General features: G+C 40.6%; 1 protein-coding gene across 1 annotated transcript; it reads left to right on the plus strand.

Annotated features, from left to right (window-relative positions):
• Positions 1 to 17,009: 17,009 nt before the first annotated feature.
• Positions 17,010 to 18,634, plus strand: C16H11orf91 (chromosome 16 C11orf91 homolog). The gene is made up of 2 exons (XM_074842483.1): positions 17,010 to 17,358; positions 18,429 to 18,634. The coding sequence occupies exons 1-2, from the start codon at positions 17,010 to 17,012 to the stop codon at positions 18,506 to 18,508; spliced, it is 429 nt and encodes a 142-aa protein (XP_074698584.1). The 3' UTR covers positions 18,509 to 18,634.
• The last annotated feature ends 3,915 nt before the right edge of the window (positions 18,635 to 22,549 follow it).

Consider the following 22,549-nt stretch of genomic DNA (forward strand, 5'->3'; position numbering starts at 1 on the left):
TTCCCAAGCACAACAGAAGTAAAATTTTGCTGTGACAGAGCGTAACTGCAGCAAAACTGGTCCAAGAAGCCTGAAACAGCCCAACAGTGACACATGAGAAAACAGAACCCCTGCTCATCTCTAGATGTTCAGAAGCATCTTACAACAAAGCAGAACAATAAGCTCCAAATGTGAATCAAAATTCCCATATTGCAAGGCTATTTCTATCATGTCTTACTGCTGTTTTGAGAAAGCAAGATTACTTCTTATCCTGGGCAGCTTTTTCTCATCCAGCCTCTGCCTGAAGGAATAGATCAAGCAAACAGACAGGGCTGTCTCCCATCCACATACCTTCAAAACACACAACTCCCACTGCTTCTTCAGCTTTCCTTTAACGTTTTCAAACATATACGTGACTTGCTGTGGACTGAATATTTCCAGAAAGCAAAACACAACATTAACTGCACGGATTTCTTTTTTCCTTGAAAGACTTCATTACAACTGCTAAGTTCTTTCATATGAGAAGCAACAAGCTTAAAATATATTTCCCTGTAGAATATCTAATTATAGCTACAAAAATAACTAGCCTGTTTGCTTTGATCTTCATAATAGCTGTAAATTCTAAGTATTACATTAATTGTATATTCAAGTACCATGAGCAATTGTGTTTATTTCAATCATTTTTCAATTACCAAATCAATTTTCATAGTCACCTTAAAAAAATGTTTCTACCAAGGAGCTCTGGGTATTTTAGCCTAAAATGACAAAGTTCAGCTGACTAATTATGAACCAGGATAAACTGTGACTGTAGTATATCCTTATTCAATTTTGCAGAAGTATTGAGGCAATAGTTATGGAATACAGTATCACATGAAGTCCATATATACTGACAAAAAATCATATTAAAATAATACATTAGCAATAGAACACAGAACAATGAAGGTCAAAGAAATAATGTTCACTTTGATTCACGTTAATGTGAATGAAACCTTAAGTAATGGAATTCTTAGTTTGGAATTACTTGGCTCTTGTTGTTTGGTATCACACTTCTAGTATCATTTAGGAATCATATTATCAAATAATTCAAATGTAAATTTTAGATACTACATAATAGATTTGACAAAACATTACAAAAAATTTTTCTATTTTTCTAAAGATACCATTTATATAAATAATACTACAAGGCTTTTTAAATGAGGCTTACTTTAACTTGATATTTTTCTGAAATGCTGAAACCAAAAAATACAATGTGGTCTTAAAAATAATAAAAAAGAAAGTGTCTATACTCAGAAGCATAACTACATTAACTTCATAAATGAAATATAAAATAAAACCAAAATCTCATATGATGAAAAACATACTGATTTCTAATATCAATCAGTATTAATAGCTTAAACTATCTTAAGTAGTTTTTAAAACTGATTTTATTAGATATTTCACATTAAATGTGGCTTTTATACTATTTTCCAGCAGGTTCTTTTCCCCCTAAAAAAAGGTAATTCTAGAAAAGGATTTGTTTTTAAAGAGTGCAATTACATAAGAATTAAGAAAATGTTACCGTGTTTACACGGAAAATTTATGGGTAAAAAGTCTGACCTAATGCTTACTGCCGCCAATAAAAATATTCTCATTCACTTCAAAAGGCCCATGTAATAGAATAGTTACGAAGGACCACCAATGTTGCATACCTTGTTTGCACAGTTATCATCACTAGAAATGGTACCGAAAATTGTTTTTTATCATAGAATGTACTCACAGAACAATTTAGGTGGGAAGAAACCACCAGAGGCTACCTAGTCCAACTGCCTGTTCAGAGCAGGGTGCACAGAGTAACAAGTGCATTCATCAGATCAAACCTTTCTTCCATCCAGTACCAAATCCACCAGAAAATGAAACAAAAGATTTATGTGCAGTACCCGTAGTGCAGCACTATCTAAATGAAAAAAAATTCCTTTTGCCAATTAGATGCAACCAGCAGAGATTCTGAGCGTTGATTAACATTTTCTCCATCTTTGCAAACTGCAGTGCTGTTAACAGTCATAAACTAATTGACCATCCATCTTTTAAAGCCTAAATATCACTTCCCACATCTTAAAATCCACAGTAGTAACAAACATGTGTTGATCTATATTTGTTCTATTCTGAGAAGGAAAAATTATATGACATTGGGATAAGGTTGACACAACAGGGATGTTAGGACTGAAGTGTCCTTATTCTCTTGCCCTAATTCCAGAGACAGATTGCTACTTAAAGTCACAGTACATGGTGAAAGCAGGGAGAAGTTTCTCCCTGCAGCACTTTCCAACCTCTTCCCAGTAAAGCACGGTAATTCAGTAAATCAATGTTAATGTTATGATCAGCAATTTAACCAAATTCCTTATCAGCAATTACTTATCCTTTCATGTCAGCAAAAGTCAGTATTTTGTGCAATATTCACTATATATATACACACACACATATACAAGTGGAGTAAGGTCTGACCAGCTGTGCAGAAAGACAGCTTCCAACAAATTAATTTGTGTTCATCTAGAGAGAGGTGTTCCACTATTCCCTGGAGTATGCAGAGCAGCAGGATGTGGCAGGCCTAAGCAGCCTCTCTTAAAGGTTAGATTCGTAAGGAAAACTCCATGGCTGACATTTGCAAAGCCAGCTAGAAAAATGGACACCCATTTTGCATCCATTTAAAAGGTAACTTGCCATCCAGGTATTTTTCTTCTTTCTGCATATCTAGAATTCTACACTCATAAAACTGCTGCTTACAGGGTTGGAAATAAGACTCGCTTCCCTTTTCTTTGTTGCAAAGTTTCAAGGGCCTCTTTGTTCTTACATTGTGCGATTCATTAAAAAAGGAGAACTTTCATTTTCCTTATAATGCAAGTTGTGCCCTTGGAAACTACACATATCCCTGAAACAACCCTATGTGGAATCTGTTGATATCAGATATGTATTTCCCACAGAAACACTCTCACAGTGAAAGAGAAATAGCTTTTCATAAAAGAAACTAAAAGAACTTGAAAAGTAATACAAAACACAATAAAAGAATTTATTTCTAGCAGTGCATTTCTGAAGTATCTATCCTTTTGGAGATGTGTCACAGTTTCCTAAAGGGTTTGTATTAAAAAACACTTTAAAAATACACAGCAGGTTTCTTTAGGGATTCTATCAGACTTCATTTCTAATTGATTTTCCAGAAGTGTATATTTTAATAGAAAAAATCCTGCTACACTAAACATTAATGTCAGGTAGCAGATGAGATCCTCCACTCTAGCGCTCCACTCATGTTGCACCTGAAGAGTATTCAGTGGGGAAAATTACTTGGCTCTGCTGTTAGACAAATTGATCTCTGCCCTCACAGCACACACCCCCCCCCCTCCCCATCTCGATCATTAATGAGTGAGCTGTGTGTAAAATGTATTTGCATTTCAGTGACATGTATTTTTAAGTGCATGCTAATGCTGCACGCGCTTCCTTGGACACACCACCTCCATTTACCTTCAGCATGTTAAAATTGGAACCTTCCCATTATCCCATTTTCACTACTCAATAACCCCTTCTGTTTCTGAAGTTTCTTATCCTTCTTGTGAACCTTTATCTAAGAAGCAGGCTGAAGCACCAGGCTGTGCTAATAAGGAGAAAATCCCTAGTGAATCCATGTCTGGTTTAATCCTTATTTTCAGACCACTTCTTCTGCAACATATACTAATTAATTAATTTCCACATTTACTTGCCAAACTCTATTCCGTAACGAATGAACCTCCACTGTGACTTCTCTGTTTCTCTGTGGACTTCTATAGTATGTACCCACTCCTTTTCAGCATGTCAAAATCTCTGCCACCCAACACAGCAGCTAGAATTTCAACTACATTACACCTTTGGCCTGTTCCCCTACTGATAACACAACGACTTAAGCCTTGCTTTCATCCTGTCAACATCTCATCAACATTCAGTTTCCTGCCCCAAAAATTCCACCAGCATGTTCCTCACAGCAGCAGCTGCCCCCTGAAGGGTTTCCTATACTGTACACTGGACTTACTCAAATTCCACCTTGCTCAAACTTCTCAAATCCCACCTTCTCATTCAAAATCTTACTTTGGTATTAGTAAAGAGAAAAGGTTACACTACCTATTTGCCACCCCTACTTAGACTACTTTCTTATTTCAGCTCAGAATATGAATTGGGGAATAGGATCTAAAATGACACTTGAGTTATTTCATTATTATACCAAAGATGTTTTCTCTAAGCTTTAGGTAAAAGATTTTTTTTCTGCTAGATTATTCAAGCCTTGTCTGAGCCCTCACTTTTTTCTTCCCCAGCAAAATCAAATTAGGTATTTCTCAAATTGTCTTTCCTGCAGTGCATCATTCCATTATTATTTTTTATGGAACATTTGGATGACATTTGTGCATATTCATTCTTGGATACCATTAACTCAGTATATTTCTCGATGTCTGTGTGCAAAGCCTCAGAAGAGAATTTCAGTTAATTGGGAACCAGCTAGAAGGAGGCACTTAACAGCTGTACGACCCACGCAAGGACCTTAAATCAGAGTTAAGATTATCAGTTGTCATGCTATGCAATATTCAAGAGAGACATCTGCTGGCAATAAAAGGAAAGAGCACTGATCATGAACTATCATGAAAGCACTACACATTTAATTATGTGGATATATACTTATCCATGAAAATGAACTATTCAGGGCTAATTAGAAATACCCAATCTGCTGAAATCATACATTTACTTTCATTACACCATCTTCCAGATGCATCCTGTTTCATTTATGATGCATTTCATCTGTTTATGTTGGATATGATTTGCTACATTACACTGCTTCACAAATGTTGTCAGTAGGATGGATGCGGCTTAACACAAGAGGCATTTATTTACTACAAGGATCATACAGCTGGTTTGAATACGTGCTCTGAGTGCAAGGTATTTTACAGATACGAGTCCTGTAATTTTAACAAATCAATGACAGGATGCCATCTAATAGCTAATGAATATGTATCAATTAACAGTAGACAATCAAGCTTTGATGACACCTTAACTAACGTCATCCACAGCAATGGCACTGAAGCCAGAGGAAGTACGATCGTTAGCACAGCACCAGTGAGATGAGACTCCAGCCAGCCTTCCAGTGCTGAAGCTATTTCACTATAATTGGGCCAAAGATTATTTTTAGATGACTTTCATGTGGGCTATAAAGGAAAAAACCTCCTTAGCCAATGTCTTAAAATGACACTTAGCCACAGCCTTGTTAGCTTCATTTGTTTTAGCTTGTGTTTTAGTATTCATATTTTGAAATTTGTCAAGAGCCAAAGAGGAAAATGTGCCGCAGGTGTCAAAACATTTATGACTGTCCAGCAGAGGACATTTCAAAGAAACAGCGAGGCACAGAATTAGCCACTGCTAGTGCAATATTGCTGATGCAGCTGCCTCGTATTTTATTCCACCTACTTTTAAAATTTTCCAGCCTCCTTTTCCCAGCTATGAAGCAATTTCTTTCAGCCCTGCTCAGGAAGGAGCCCATTGTTCCACCACCCTACTGCAAGATGGGAGAAGGTATCCATAAACAACAGCCATGCTGTTCCCTCTCCAGGATTTATCCTTCAGTCTCAGGAAAACACTTGTGACCAGACTTTCCATTTTCCTTTGGAATAAACCAGATTGCACATAATATCTTATTTTTAAAAAGCAACACTCTGGAGGGGTATCTTTATGCTCCTAACAGTACACCTATTCACATGGTCCTCCTCCTTGTGCCCTTCCCCCTCTTATTTCTCCATCTAGGTCATTTTCACAGACAATTGCTTCCTTGGATAATTTTGTGACCGGGTGGCAATAGCTAGCAAGTCTTCAATGTATTTGCCCTCCCTCTACCACCAAACTTGTGCTTAAATTAGATGCCCTTTTTGCATTCTTGCTACAATTTAGTCCTTAAAGTAAGAAAATAGCAGAGGTGCCCCAGAATTAATTGAAAGCTCATCTTTCATTGTATTAGGGCATTGAACTATTGTTCAACTGAGTCAGTTGAAGTGATGGGAAAACAATTTTCCAAGAGGCAGCGGAAAATGGACAGTAACAGACCTGCCTAAACAGTAAGAAGCCCTAGAAAAAATACTAATGCTTCAGGGAAAACATATTTTAAACAAAGTTAAAGCAAGGGGAAAAAAATCCCCCATTATTTCCCTTCAGGAGCTTTAAACCATTTTCAAATTGGTTTAATTATTTCAGCTATACAACAAAAAAAATCACTTCTATGTAGGTAACTGCAAGATTTCTTCCAGGCTTCCTTTCTAATTCAGTCTTCTTATCCTAAAAAGCCCAGTCCTACTTCTCATCATGTCTCTCCCAGGGTAGGAGATGCTTTAACTCCTAATTGGCTCCACTCTATTATTTCCATAGCTTTACTCCAGTTCTTTCCATCCACCGTGATCCACATCAACATCATAACTACAGGAACCAAGCTTATCTAAAAGTTGTTCATCAGAAGTGACCATTTTACATGACAGCAGGCTATCCACCAGAATTAGTATTTCTGAGAGGAATACTCATTACTTTACATAATCTGTATTTTCAGTGTGTCAATGCCTAGAGGCACACATATTGTCTGAAACACACTAACTTTAAATGCATGGATTACAACTTGCCCATTACTGAGAGTCTGAAGCTTCAGTCAACCATGTAGGTGATTCTCAGGGAGCTAATGATTAAGGTCATCTTACATCTGCTCCTACAGACAGTGGTACTTTTCAAACTCTTATGTTTATAAATCAGAATTAGCTTGACATGATGATGGATGGGCACTCTTTTTGAAAAAAGAATAAAGTTATTTAATTATTGATTTAGTGTATTCTGCTTTCTCCTCCAGAGTCTTTATACATAGGGTTAACCTCTCTGCTGGATCATTTAGTTTTTCATGATAAACTACAGAAAGAAATACACAGAAAGAACTGCCAAAAGCACTGCTGCGGCAACCAGCTAGCTGCAAAGTTATCTTCCAGCAGAGGAATGAGGTCACAGCAGCTGAAGATGGAACTGCACAGAATCCATTTAAACCATGATATACTATCAATATAGTCCATAAGTCTTCCAAATACTTAAACTGACGGATCTTGCAAAGAAAAAAAGAAATTCAATGACAGACCATGATCATCCTGAAAGCCTAAGACATGGCTAAAACAGAAGGTCATGATTTTTCCTGAGAAAAACGGCCTAAATGTAAATCTGTTTAAGATTAATCTGTTTAAAATAAAAGACGAAAGTTTAATAATCAATCAATATACACCAGTTGTTATTCCTGTTTATGAGATATATATCTTGTTTGTACACTTTAAAAAAATCAGCCTTAAGTAGCTTCAAAGAAAATTCTACCTTTATCATAATTTCTGTTCATCAATGCATGGTGCTAGTAACGGTGAGCAAAAGCATATTGGACTGAAATACTTGAATGACATTTTTGCTCTGAATCAGCTATGCTGTATGATGAAAATGCCTCTTAATGAAACTCAATGTACCATTATAATACAGTTTCACTGCAATCACTGTACTTCTGTTTGGCATGAGCCAGTCTCCATTATTCTAAGTAGTTAATATAAGTGGCGCAGATTGTACTCGCTGATATGATTTCACATTCCTTGATAGGATGGGCTGCAGCTCTGAAGAAAATTATTAGTGAGTCAGAGACCACTCACATTCCAATACTGCTATAATTAGAAACCATCTACATCTCCAAACTGCAGCAGTTCTAATCCTGAGAATAACTGGCGCCTATCTTTTACAATAACTATTGGCAAGTTATCCCAAGTACAAATAGAGGCTGGGCGATGAGTGGGTTGAGAGCAGCTCTGCGCAGAAGGACTTGGGGCTATTAGTGGATGGAAAACTGACTGTGAGTCAGCAATGTGCGCTCACAGCCCAGAAAGCCAGCTGTGTCCTGGGCTGCATCAAGAGAAGTGTGGCCAGCAGGTCGAGGGAGGGGATTCTCCCCCTCTACTCTGCTCTCGTGAGACCACACCTGCAGTGCTGTGTCCAGCTCTGGGGCCCCCAACATAAGGACACGGACCTGCTCAAGCAGGTCCGGAGGAGGCCACGAAGATGATCAGGGGGCTGGAGCACATCCCTGATGAGGACAGGCTGAGAGAGTTGGGGTTGTTCAGCTGGAGAAGAGAAGGCTCCGGGGAGACCTTATAGTGGCCTCCCAGTACATAAAGGGGGCTACAGGAAAGATGGGGAGGGACTCTATCAGGGAGTGTAGATTTAGATCAGATATAAGGAAGAAATTCTTCCCTGTGAGGGTGGTGAGACACTGGCACAGGTTGCCCAGAGAAGCTGTGGCTGCCCCCTCCCTGGAAGGGTTCAAGGCCAGGTTGGACGGGGCTTTGAGCAACCTGGTCTACAGGAAGGTGTCCCTGCCCATGGCGGGGGGGTTGGAAATAGATGATCTTTAAGGTCCCTTCTAACCCATTCTGTGATTCTGTGATTCTAAGTATGAATAAAAACTCACTTTATATGCCAATAATATTTACACAGTTCTGAAAATATAATCTTACACAATGGTAACTCTTAAAGACATAACGGGTTTTTAGCACAGTGCTTAGCCCCCAAGTCTAGTGTAAACTAATAAAGAACAAATCTTACAGATCCATACAAAGGCTTTTTATGTTAATGCCTATTTAAGTTATGAGCATATGCATATTCACAGTAAAATCCACCTGAATTTTAGAGGCTTTGTATAAAATCTCCCAAATAAATTTTGAGAACTATAGACTACATCATCATCTGAAAAAGTATAGATTTATGACAGTGTCAACTCCTAACACACAAAGAAAAATATTTGAGTGACATGTAGATTCTCTTCCAACATCTTTCATTTCACAAAAGAAAAAAAAATGCAACCCATTCCAGTACTATTAAATGAACTTTATTATTGTCAAACCTATTATTACTGTTTATTGAGCCAAGATGAAAATATTCTGCGATAGGAATTTTAAAAGGTGTTTGGAGTATGGTGTATGAACAGCAAGGTGCAACACTGCCTTCAGGATTATTCATGAGTTCTACTATTTCAAAGCTGGCATGGATTGGCCTCTCTTTAATTTTTTATGTGGTGAACTGTGCCTTTTTTGTGCAACCTTATCTGCTGTGATGATTCATGTCATGTATGTGTGAGGTAGCACCAAACCCAGATCTCTAGTCTAATGCTCAGTGGGATTCAGCTTTCCCACTCCACAGGAGGTCTCAACACTTCCTTTAGATTGCCAGTTACACTCCTAAAACAATATGATTTCCAGAAAAGAGATAGACTATCAAAAATAACATTTCAAAAAGGAGGTCATCCTAGAGATAGTTGGTGGAACAAGCAGAGTTTGACAAAGATTAAAGTTTAAAGAAAAAGCACCCATCATTAACTCAGACGCAAGCACAGCTAATAAAAGTACTTATCTGCTGAATTAACATGCAGACATTACTCTGCTCTATCAGAATAATCTAATTCCTTTTCCATCACCCTACACGTACTCATACACAAGATACAATGCATAAAAACAGGCAACTTCAAAAGATCTTTTCAGAGAGTCTGCAGGCAGATCAGTTTTTAATGCTCCTTTTATTCCATTTATGCACCCTTCACCACTTTGTCTTCTAAAAATGTAGCATCTAAACCACTTCTGAAGCCACTGGATTCCCATTCCCAACATTCCATAGCTGAACAGGACATAATGGCAAAGAGGAAGAAAAACCTCAAAGCATACAAAGCTCCAAGTTACCAGACTTGAATGACTTTAAAACAAGCAGCTCTAAGTCTTCCAGACAACTTCTATGTTGTTGTTTCTTACCTCATTTTGTGTTCTTGGAATAAGGCAGGCGTTTTGAACTCAGTAGCACAGAAATCACCAGAGAGATGCAGAGTGTCATGGTCTCTCTGCCAAGATCTCCAACTTCTGTGACTGAACACACCGTAAATATGTGTAAGACTGAAACACCAACACAGAAAGTATAAATCAAACTATTTTTCAATCCAAAATAATGTATCTTCTTCTGATCCTAAAGATTGGCAGAGGCTTACCTGAAAAAAATTAATTTCTTACACAGCTAGTGCTTCTTGTGTTTCTGCTAATCAGTCCAAATTTCTATTTCAGGCACTAAGTCTCTGGCTAATTTTGTATTTCAATTGAAAACTCATCTCTTAAAAACTTTTTAATTAGCACTTCTTTCAAGTTGTATAATTGTTAATTAGTTGCTCACTGTTAATTTTCAGTTTGCTGGCATAGTGCTTTGAGACTTTATAAATAGGCCTCTGCATATTGGTTTGTTTTGTTGTAATGTGACAAATCTAGCAGACCAGACACACGTATCAGGGAAAAGAGTGGCATACTTCTGAAATCAATGTCACCAATAAGTCCTACAGATTATAAACTAAAACCAGTATGAACTCAGTAAAAATAAGTATATTTTATTAATAGCAAATAATATAGATTAATTTATTGTGGTGGGTTGACCTTGACTGGCTGCCAGATGCCCACCAAGCAGCTCTATCACTCCCCTTTCTCAGCTGAGCAGGGGAGAGAAAATATGACAAAAGGCTCATGGGTCGAGATAAAGACAGGGAGAGATCACTCACCTATTACTGTCATGGGCAAAACAGACTTCACCTGGGGAAAATAATTTAATTTATTGCCAATCTAAATCAGCGTAGGATGATGAGAAATAAAACCAAATCTTAAAACACACTGTCCCCACCCCTCCCTTCTTCCTGGGCCCAGCTTCACTCCCAATTTCTCTACCTCCTCCCCCCTGAGTGGCACAGGGGGATGGGGAATGGGGGTTGCAGTCAGTTAATTACATGTTGTCTCTGCTGCTCCTTCCCCTTCACGCTCTTCCTCTGCTCCAACGTGGGTCCTTCCCACAGGCTGCAGTTCTTCCTGAACTGCTCCAGCGTGGGTCCCTCCCACGGGTGCAGCCCTTCAGGCACAGGCTGCTCCAGCGTGGGTCCCCCGTGGGGTCACAAGTCCTGCCAAGAACCTGCTCCAGCGTGGGCTCCTCTCTCCACGGGGCCACAGCTCCTGCCAGGAGCCTGCTCAGCGCGGGCTTCCCACAGGGTCACTGCCTCCTTCGGGCACATCCCCCTGCTCTGGCGTGGGGTCCCCCATGGGCTGCAGGTGGGTCTCTGCTCCCCCGTGGGCCTCCCTGGGTGCAGGGCACAGCTGCCTCACCAGGGGCTGCACCAGGGGCTGCAGGGGAATCTCTGCTCCGGCCCTGGAGCACCTCCTCCTCCTCCTGCCTCACTCACCTTGGTGGCTGCAGAGTTGTTGCTCTCACATATTCTCACTCCTCTCTCCCAGCTGCTCTTGTGCAGCAGTTTTTACCCCTTCTTAAATATGGTATCATGGAGGCACTACTAATGCCATTGTTTGGCTCAGCCTTGGCCAGCGGTGGGTCCATCTTGGAGCCGTCTGGAACTTGTTCTGTCAGATGTGGGGGAAGCTTCTGGCATCTTCTCACAGAAGCCACCCCTGTAGTCCCCCACTACCAAAACCAACAAATTAGATATAGTACAATAGTTCACAAACATAGTGGGAGTCTTCTACTTATCATTAAGAAACAGCACAACAAATGTCACAAATGTGAGAAACAACCTGCATAAAGAGCAGAAACGAACAAGGGGAGCAGAAGTGTCATAGCTCACTGCCTGCTAACCCATGCATCTGAAATACAGCACAGCAGTTCCTCTATAGATTTTTACAAGCTTTTCACCTAGAAAGCAGAAAATCTACTAATTTTTGCTGGAGAATGTCTGGGGATTTGGGTACTGAAAGTGGGAAGTTGATATAAACTACATTATTGGACCAGCCAGGACCACCGACATAATGAAATATTCTAAAAAGGGCAGAAAAAAAGACAACTAAACTAAAAAGCTAAACTAAAAGGAAGAGATGGCAGAATATCCATGTTGGAAGACCAACACAACTCTCAACTGAGTGCAAACACCGTGATTTATTAGTAGATATTTTAAATAACACATTAGATGTTAAATCCAACTTTTTGACACAACTTCTCAGGGTATCTCAGTGATGAAAATCTGCTTTCCTTTTTTAAATACTACACAAAATTCTTTGTAAAAGTGGAAGAGCTGTAGCATTTGTGGCTTTTACAGATTCTTAGAGCAACCTGTGTGAAAACATGAATTCACACACATGCACACTCAACACTTCTGAGTATCAGTATTGAAACTGCATATGTTGCCAGCAGCTGTAACTTTTCAAACTGTAAATATTAAGCCAATGGAAGACACTCTCCTAGGTATCATTGAATGTAAGTACAAATGGAATGCACATACAAAATGCAAAATAAAAAGTCTATATAGCTTAGATGGTAACACAAGCAGTTAACAGCATAGTTTACCATTCCCACTATTTCAAATGTTAATATTGTCACTGACACTGGAGACTGCATTGCCTGCTGCTGCTAACATGAGAATATTTTAGCTGCCCTCAGACTTCATAACTTTAATTGACTATCCTTAACTTTTCTCAACAGAAAAGCCTTTCAAAAAGTTTTAAGTACTGTAGAGGAGTGGTGGCTGGAATACTGTCATTACTGTCTTTTTTGGCTAGATAAGTAAAAGACTTGCTTCTCCAAAATTAACATTTTCATAAGCACTTCAAATATCAACACTTAAATACACAGACATGAATGCACTAAATTTATCATATTATAACACACTACCAAGTGTATGTATAATACTCCCTCTATTGGATTAAATCGGTATCGTTATAATCCATACTGCAACTGCTGGCCTATGAAGCACATACATACATTTTTTGTCTCAAAACTCTGATCTTTATGTCTTTTATGGTCAGCTTAGCTACTCCAGATTTCTGTCTACATGATGTATTCATTTGCATAACCCAGGATTAAAGGAATCCAACTTTGGAAACAAATTTTGAATGCCAGAAATGAAGGCATATGTCTGACTGGTGTGTAACACTGTATAAATATGGAAAATGAACATATCTCTCATAAAAGCAGAGTTTTTCTCACAACTCACAGCGTGACATCCTTTTTCCATCTTGCACAATTAGCCTTCCTGGCAGGTAGACAGAAATATTTCCTCTCCCTTCCCTGCCTCTTCCCAGATATCTCACCTGCTTTCAGGAGGCAGCATCCAGAATGCAATCCTGCTTTATCATGCACTAGCTCATGCTTTAGGTAGGACCTGCATGGACATGTGAAAAGGACCTTATTACTGAGGCCTAAGTAGAAAATAATATACTTCTAAACTCTTTGGTTAAGCAAAACGACAGTACTTTCTCCCATGGGGCATGTCCAGCTGTAACTCATATAACTGACTCTTAAATCCTGAAGATGTCTAACAACCATGTATACCGTGACTATTCTACTATAAAATTTACATAAACCCTTTTGCTATTTAATACGATCTTTGAGGTTATATTAATAGCAACGCATCACCTCAAGATGCCTGTACAATTACAAAAATAAAACCTAAAATGTCTTGACAGCATCCCTCTCAAGAAAGGTTAGACTGTAACTCCAGAATGTCATCATCTTAATTTCAAAATATCATTACCAAGAACATTATTTGCTTCACAGTAAAAAGGCTATCACTAATTATACATTAAATGAAGGAGAAAGTTTTAAGAGTTATGAGAACTAGAAAGCTCTGAAACACATACTATAAAGATGTGCATTATAACCTGACTAACTCTCCCTGCTGCAGCCTTTGCACTCCAGTCATCAAATTTATCTAATCTCTGTATCTCTGATTCTGGCAGCAACCTTTTCTGTGCTCAGCACATACTTATCTGCATGACTAATGCAATCAGGGAGAAAAAGCAGCACTTTCAAAATGCTGTAAAAACTCCACCAGATGGCACCTAAAGACAACATGACCCACTACTTCAGCATTAATATCACACTTTTTTTTGCTGTAAGGATTAAAAAAAGGAACCTTCATGTTCATAATTTTAGCAGGGGGCCTATAAAACCATGTATTGCTGTGATTCACTAGTCATGTTTTAGGAAAACAGAAATGTTTATAAACTGTATTTGACTGATAACAAATGATGAAAGAAAAATGCTAGAAAAAGTGTTATCAGTACCTGTGAAATTACAACACTTCTATTATGCTCTCTCCTTCAAAAATTTTCCTCTTTGGTAAATGCAGGTACCTTCCTCTTACTTCTCAGCACATTTTTTCCCATTTTGCCCCTTTCAGCTGAAAAGCTCCATTCTCTGTGTTCAGAGTTATCTTTCTCTTTTCACTAAAATTGATCTCCAGAAACTTAGAATTGCTGTAATGGATCAGGGCCAAGACTGACCTTGACATCTCTTGGCATCTTATCCCTGCTAGTTGTAATAAATGACCAAACCTTCCCAATAGACACGTGCTAATGAATATCCACATTTCATCTCTGACAAATTAAGTACATATACTGGCTTTAACTCTAAAAAAAGGACATTAATAACCCTATCAAAATGTTTATCAATAGTCTACCCTTGTTTTCCATACAAGCATCCTTAAAACTGTAAGTCATATGGCAGAAATCCTTGTGCATCACCTGTCTCTCTAGGACACTCCAGGAGAGCACGAAGCATGCCGCTACCAAAATCCAAATAATGGCTAGGACTGTTAACGCCATTTCACTAAAAATATGTCAGTCATAAGTGCTGTTTCATAAAATAAATGCTTTTACTAAAGATCCAATCTTTTTCTATTTCTCAATTACTTTGAAATAATTCTTTTTAATTCTTTTTTCTCAATTCTTTTGTAAGCAGATCCCTTTCCTTATCATCTCCTATATAAGGAATACACTATATAAATTTTAAATTGTGCTTTAAAGTCATGAGAACCGTACTGTTTTTCTAATACTCCTTCTCTTCCATCTCCATATATACTTACACACAACTTGATATATTTGAGTTTCCCTTACTGAATACTATTAATATTTTACCTAATCTGCTTTAACAGTTAAGAGGTGGAGAAGCAAGGGTTTGCTTGACAACAGCAAGACTGTAGTTTACTGTGGTGACAGTAAAAGGCTCAGAGAAAAAGTCCAAATCCAGTTATCCAAAGTATTACTAATTTAAAAGTATGCCAATATTACCCCAATGATAACACGAACTGTACCAGCAAAAGGGAAGCTAAATAAGAGCATAAAAAAGACCAATTGAATCAGCTTTAAATAAAATAGCAATGTGTCTGTTTGTTTTGCATGTTCACATATGAACAGAAACTCATTTTAGGGAAGGTTAAGTGGGAGCACTGGGCCTTCTGCTGGTTTCAAAAGTAGAGCTCCCTGAAAATCCTGCACAAGCACTGTTTTGCTTTCAGTAGTGACCCACAAAGACCTAGTTAAGGAAGGGTTATTGACTTTTACTGTATGTTCCCAAATTATCATGGAAACAAAAAGAGAGACACTTGCAGGTGCTGTCCCCACCAAATGCTTGGACTCTCTCCTCACGCTGTCATGTAGAATCAACTTTATTGGGGGTTCTTGTCTAATCTACTAAGAACTGGGAGAAAAATAATCTTAGTACCAGATTTGTCATCTGATCAGCGCTTATTTCAAATATGTGTGTTCCATTCACAAAATATGCAACCCGTACTGGTATTATACTGGTACTGGAATTTTAATAACATAAGCACAGTGCATATAACGCAATCGGTTTTGACTCTAAATCAGAGGATGCTCCCTAAACAGTGCACATGAAAATTAAATACTGAATGACTCCTGCCACCATCTCTCTGTTCCTATCACTTCTCAGTGCATTGACCGTCACTCTTGTGACAGCTAATGTCTGCAGATCTGCTAAATTTCAAAACATTCACATCAGTATTGGCTCACAGCACAGTGCACTACACCTAAGTACACAGAAGTCAGTTTCTAGAAAAAGATAATACCAAACTCCTCATTTTATTCAAGGGAAAGTTTTAAAAATAGAATTTACTCCAGAGTACACAGCAGTCCCTTAGGGGCTATTTATTGTTGAAGGCTGCTCAAGCCTGCATTAGTACTGCAGTGAGCTTTTTGCCTCATTTTAAGTGAATTTACTGATCGTAACTAACCCCCCCAGTCATCAATCCTTTACCAACAGCACTGGTACAGCTCCTCTCTTATTAGAGTTGTCCAGAACACCTCAAATAAGCTTAAATCCCTCCCAGAAGTGCTCCTGCTGGAAGCCTGAGAGGGTCTTTTGGGCCTGTTTTGAGCTCCACAGAAGTAATCAGCAGTGCCCCTGATCGCTGCCTGTGGCTGGAAGGGGGTTCTCATCTTTCATGGAAACGGCTAAGGCTAAAAGAAATAGCAAACAGATAGCCAGTGTTAGTGACAGGTCTCATCCTCAAATCCAAATACAATCATGGAAGATTTTCAGGGGGGCACACCCACCTCCCCAAAAAACCCCACCCTGTAATTCTGAACACCAGCTACGCTGAGCATTACCTATCTACGAGCAAGCACCTGAAGATGAAATTTTCCCTAATCTCATCACCAACATCCTTCCACCCTCAGTATCCAGTTCCCTTATTTCACCTGCAGCCTAAGGATAAACTGCTCAAAGACGATTTTTAGGACAAGCCTTCCTCCCTTCTTTTAACAAAAGCTACTTTCAGAGCCTAATGCACCCCTGAAATACCACGTCCCCGGCCCAGAAATAAAGCTGCTGGGTGAAACACCTGCCCTCTCACAGCAAAACTCAACAACGCCGGAAGCGTCACCCACGGGCGCTCCCAACACCGGTCGTGTTGGACGTCGGGAGATTCGAAATTTACGCGGCGACGCCGCCGGGCCCGGGCCCGCCCCCCCGGGGGCAGTTGGCTGCCGGGCTGCAGCCTCGGGACGAGGTCGGGGAGCGGGGGGAGAAGGGGGCGGGAGGAGGGGGGGCGGCCCCCCCGGCGCTTGCCGTCGGCGCGGGGAGCGGGCCCGCGGCGGCCGGCACGGAGGGGCCCGCGCCGAGTGCGGCCGTTCGAGGCCGGCCCGTCTCCCGCACAACCGCGGCTGGCGGGCGGCGCCATGGCCGAGCAGCGCCCACCGCGGCCGCTCTACTTCCCCCACTTCCACGACCGTGCCGAGCCCGTCCCGCGGCCGGCCGACGGCCGCCCCTGGACCCTCTTCGGGGCCGGGCCACGGCAGCCCCCGCCGGCCGCCGCCGAGATGCCCCGCTGGGCCGCGGGGCTGGCGCCCATCCTCTACGAGCCGCTGCGCTTCTTCTGCCCGGCGGCGGCTGCGGCGGAGGGCGGGGGGGCGGCGCGGCGGCCCGGGGAGCAGCCGCAGCTGGAGGGCGAGATCTGCGAGCTGGGCATCCGCCTCAAGGAGCTGGAGCTGCAGGCGCTCGTCGGCGACGGCTTCGACGCCCAGCAGTGTGCGTCCCGCCCGGGGCCGGGGGCGCCTACGGCCGGGGACAGCCGCCGCGCCCGCGCCCCGCAGCCTGCCCGGCCCCGAGAGCAGGGCTGGGGGTCCGGGCCCCTGCACAGCCCGGCCTCGAAGGCGGCAGGCTCCTCCATCCCTACCCCCCCCAGCCGGGATGGGCGCGGCCGGCCTTGGGCTTCTCTTTGCCCACAAGGACGCGGCAGCGCTGCTGCGGGGCGAGGGTTGGGGTCCCGCCCCCCCCACTGCTCCCGGCCGCAGGTGCCTGCGGGAGCACGCAGGGAGCAGGGGGTAAGCCGCTGTCAGGAGCCCTCTCCCCCCCTCCCCCCGTCACTGGTCAGGGGCAACCGGCTGAGGGCACAAAGTAAAGGAGGCACAAGAGTTACGGATGTGGACAAATGAACAAAACCCACAAAGTCATTAAGTGTTAGCAAAAAACCAATTTAGACACTGCTCAAAAGAGAGGGAGGTTGTATATGCAAAATGTGTCCACTACTAATGAGATCCTAGGGATGTAAATCAGCATTGATGTAAAATATAGGCCACTGATGACCACACAGAGGCATTTAAAAAAAAAAAAAAAAAAAAAAAAAAAAGTAGGGCATTTTAATTTTAAAACCTGCTGGCCATGAAGGAAGTACGGGAAATAAAATAGTTCAGCAGATAGCGATTACTGAGTTCCAGTAGGGAGGCTAACAACTGTAAGGGATGCTCTTTTCCTTCAAGGCCACAGCCGGGAAACTTTCAGGAGTGCAAAGGTTAGAAGAACATAGAAAAAAATGGCCATCAGACATACACATTCAAAGGAAGATCTCAAATTCGGAGAGGTAGTTTGCATACATTTACTTTTTAGAACAGGAAATAGGTTTTTTCCTTTGTTACAGCAATAGATACCTTTTTCCATTTTAGTACGTATTTTTTTCAATACATGTGAGAAACTTTAGTCTTCAGGTATTTGCTAGACAAGAAATTGTAAGGAATATTACTAGTTTTCTTAACACATTTGATTTTCTTTAAAGTATTAATAACAAAATTAATGACAAACTATGTTTCTTTCCTGTTTAGATAAATTTCTGAAGGCACTGAAAGAAGAAAAGATACAAATGAAAGCAAGGCAGAAGCTGAAAAAACAGCCACCAACATGAGGATTATTTCAGCTGGATATTCTGTCACTCTATCAGTATATTTTAATGGATCATCAATATTATTTTTCTACTTCTTATATGCTATTCTCCTGCCTAATTAAAAAATAGAGTATATTTTCTTGTTGACTTTTTTTTGTGTATTATTTCTCTGGTACTAGTTACTGATAACACCACTATGTATTTTAACATTTTTTCTCCAATTACTGTAGGCAAACAGGATGGATATTTTCTTCAAAAACACTAAGAAATTAACACTGCTGATGTCAGGATTCATAGCAATCCATTGATGATGTTCAAGATACACGTAGCAGGGAAACACAGTAATTCCAATACAAAATACAGAGAGTTTTGTTTTAATTCTAAGTACGTTAAGTAAGTGCAACGTAGTAAACAGATACAGTCAAAAGTCCTATGCCTCCAAGCAAGCTTTAGAAAACTACTTTCCAATTAGCATAAAAATCTTTTTTACAAACACAGTGTATTACTGTGTTTAGTGTACCACAAAATTACAGAAGTTATGGCTTTAGTTAATTTTTAACAATAGTCACATGACATTGACTTTCAACTAACATTTTACTATTATTTTAGGACTAATGGTGCTTAGGCTAAAACCTGTGGCAGTTTTTGAAGTGACATCATCCTTACGTTTGGAAGGCATCTCCTTTCATGAGAAAAAATGGACAGAAGCAACAATGACAGATCGAAGATCTGCAGAACATCTGTCATTAAAAAAGTAATGCCATATTGGCATCAAGAGTAACCTAAACAAAGTAGTAAACAGGCTCAGCCAACTGATGAAAAGATAATTACTTTTCCCTGTTCTAATTCAAGAGCAGTAGGTGGCAGCATGATATAATAAAGTTACCAACCCTGAAGCGATCATATTTTGGCAAGCAGCTTTTTTTAAAGAGTAATATTTCAATCTGCTTTTTTAAAAATGCATTCAAGTTGCTCGACTGTGAAGCATTTTAACACAATATGGTATCATAATTTTATTTCCTATTACTGCTTATTACAGCATTCACTTCTGCTATCTTAATCTTTCCAGCCAGATTTTGATCTACGCTACACAGAGTTATAGTAAAAAAATATCTAGTTTGTAACTCCCATTTGCCAATCAGCAAACTATAATAATCACATTTTATCAAAGCAGCTAGGAGATCTTAAACAGAATCTTACCATTCACTATTGCTGTTGTCAGTCAGGTGTCTCTGTCAATACAGCAATTCGTGGTTTCATCTGCTAATCAATATGCTTTTTAATGAAACAAAGCTTGAGCAGGGCCAGGGGGGGCACGGTAAGGCCAGGTTTTATCCAGCGCTCCAGTGTGCCTCAGGCAGGGCAAAGCAAGGGCGCAGGCCCTGGGCCAGTGCAGGAAGCCCGGGGGCAGGAGTGGCGACAAGACTGCCTCTGACATAGGCCCACGGCGGGCTCTCCAGGGCAGCCCTAAAACCTACGAGTACCCTCGCAGGCACAATTGCAACACGGCCCAGACCAGGGTGGGAGCCAGGCCCTGAGCTTAAATGGGGCTCCCAGGCCCCTGGGGCAGAGGGCAGGCGGTGGAGGGCCTGGGGGGAGGCTGGTCAGGGCGCCCCCACGGCCCTGAGAGCCCCCACACACTGGGTCGGGTGTGCGCAGGCCCAGAGTAGCTGCCGTAAGCATCCCCCTCTACACTCCAAATCCATCCTTCACTCCAATATAAACACCCTCCCTCTTCAGCTTGCTTAAATCCACTCTTTAGGCCCTCATTGGCACCATTTAATTGCTGCTTAGCTCTTCAGAGCCTAATTAGTGACACGTGCTTTGGGCTAAACAGTTCTCTTTTCACTAGTTGGCATCTTAAGTTATCTTTCTCCAGAGAGCACACCACAAGTAACTTCCAAAGCGGGCTTCTTAGAGGTATTTGTACACCTGGTTGGGAAATGCTAACATAATGACTGATGCTTTATCTCTCTTTCCCACCACGTCTTGGAGGCTGAAGCAGTAAATATATGAAAGGTAGATCTAGGTGCCTAAAGAACCAAATTATTACCAAAATACCTTGGAAATCTGGGCCTCAGTGTTTTACAGCTCCTTCTGCAGAATGAGGACAAAAAGCCAAAGGGTTTTGAGGCTAAACCTATGAACAGATACTGAAATGGTTAATTACTATGAAAACGGGAACTGTATTAGTGCCTAAATACCAGAAGACAAATTCAGATAGGACAAAAAGGGCCAATATACTGGGGTTTTCAAAGACTTCATGCAGAAGTTCGAGCTTTTAAATCAAGTTAAGTAGCAGAGGAACTCTTCATTTTCCCAAATCTCCACAACATTCCCCTAAACCAGTCTTTTTCCATGGTTATTGCAAGGGCCTACAAGGATTTCCATTACATATGATCACTGTTTCCTATTACTTCCCCTCACCATTTACCAGCTCTTTCACTTTGCATCCAGCTCTCATCAGCCATTATTTATTCAGGTTTTCTTGGCTTAAAGAGAGTTACTTTTCCCAGCACACCGTTTAAATCTCTTTCCACCTGTTGTTCAGTTTCTGTCATGTGGCCTTTATGTTAAAACTTCATATTTAATTACTGGGTGATGCAAGGAATAACATCAGTTAATATGTAATCTCAATTAAAGTTGCCTGGGGACACACAACTACTGGAAAAAAAGAAAATCAGTTGGCTCGTATGCCAAAAGAAGTCACAATGGTTTCTCTTGGCCAACATCAGCCACGGCACTCTGCTGTCAGGGTCAAAGTCCTTTCACTGAAGCATCTCAGCTTTCCAAGAAGATCATTAAAGGATGGTGGCTGTCTTCACTGGAAAGCCAGTTTGGCCTTCTGTGTGTGAAGTAGCACCTACAAAAAGTAACTTAGAGACTGTAGGGGAAACATGAGACATACGATGGCATATTTCTGCCTGGAAAGAATCACTGCACTTTCAGTTGGAAGTACTAACACATTCATGTGCATGAATCTGGTGGGAGAGTAATAAGCTTGTACTAATAGCCTGGACAAACAACCAGTTAACCATAATGGCACATATGTTGATTCTCATTTGTCCGTGAACATTTTATTTACCTTTATTTTTCTTCTCTATTTCCACCTGACCTTATTACATCCAGTAATTTGCTCTCATCTCTGTAGGCTTACGGGTTCATCTCAAAACTGATCTATTTATTGTTTCCTTTAATTAAATATATATTTCCTTTAATTAAACATATATTAAAAAACATCGAATAAGCATTCTTGCTGTAGCTTTTTATTCACGAAATATGCATCATTAATTTTTTTTAATTGTTTCTCTTCTCTTAGACTGCTTAGGGAAGGCTAAACTTGACATTTATATGCTGGCACAGCTCAGATCTGTTTCATATAGCTGCCTTGTGACTCAACAAATCTATCCTTATGGCATTCAAGAAAGAAACATTAGGCTACGATTTTGATTCGTGGGCAGAGATCTCAAAACATCAGTAGGTTGCTCCCATTTCCAATCCTTAACAAAGAAGGCTTCTCAAAAAGCAGTGTCATGTCTTCTCAGCCAACCTTAGGGCTGAGCAGTGACAGCTGTCTTGCTGAAAGAGCCGTGTCTGCACCTACGTCCTCCCCAAGGAGGGCCCTCAGGTCTTCTGAAACCCGAAGCAGCCTTGGCTGCTTTATGATGGAAAAAATTAGATGCAAAGCCATTTGAAAACAAGACTGCATTTAAGCTTTAAAGTATTTTATACCAAACAGTTGGGTCCATCAAATTTCAGACTGCTTTATTTTAGAGTTTGCTATGTTAAAATTCTCCAAATAGATACTCAGTCTTATTACAATGGATCATTAGAATGTAAATTAATCTTCAAGTAAATCTTCAAGTAAAGCTGCCTTAATTAGCTCAGGGACAGATTACAGAGGAAATCCAAAAGCACTAAAATATCAGAAAATTATTTTTCTGCTTTCAGCAGTGAATGCTGCATGATAGATTCACCCATGCTGAAAAATCAGGGCTAATATCTCAACATAAAGTAGGGAAATCAAGAGCAGCACTTCTTAACTCGAGGAAACTTGTCCTC

The sequence above is a fragment of the Strix aluco genome, chromosome 16 (genome assembly GCF_031877795.1).
Source record: "Strix aluco isolate bStrAlu1 chromosome 16, bStrAlu1.hap1, whole genome shotgun sequence".
Classification (NCBI taxonomy): Eukaryota; Metazoa; Chordata; class Aves; order Strigiformes; family Strigidae; genus Strix; species Strix aluco.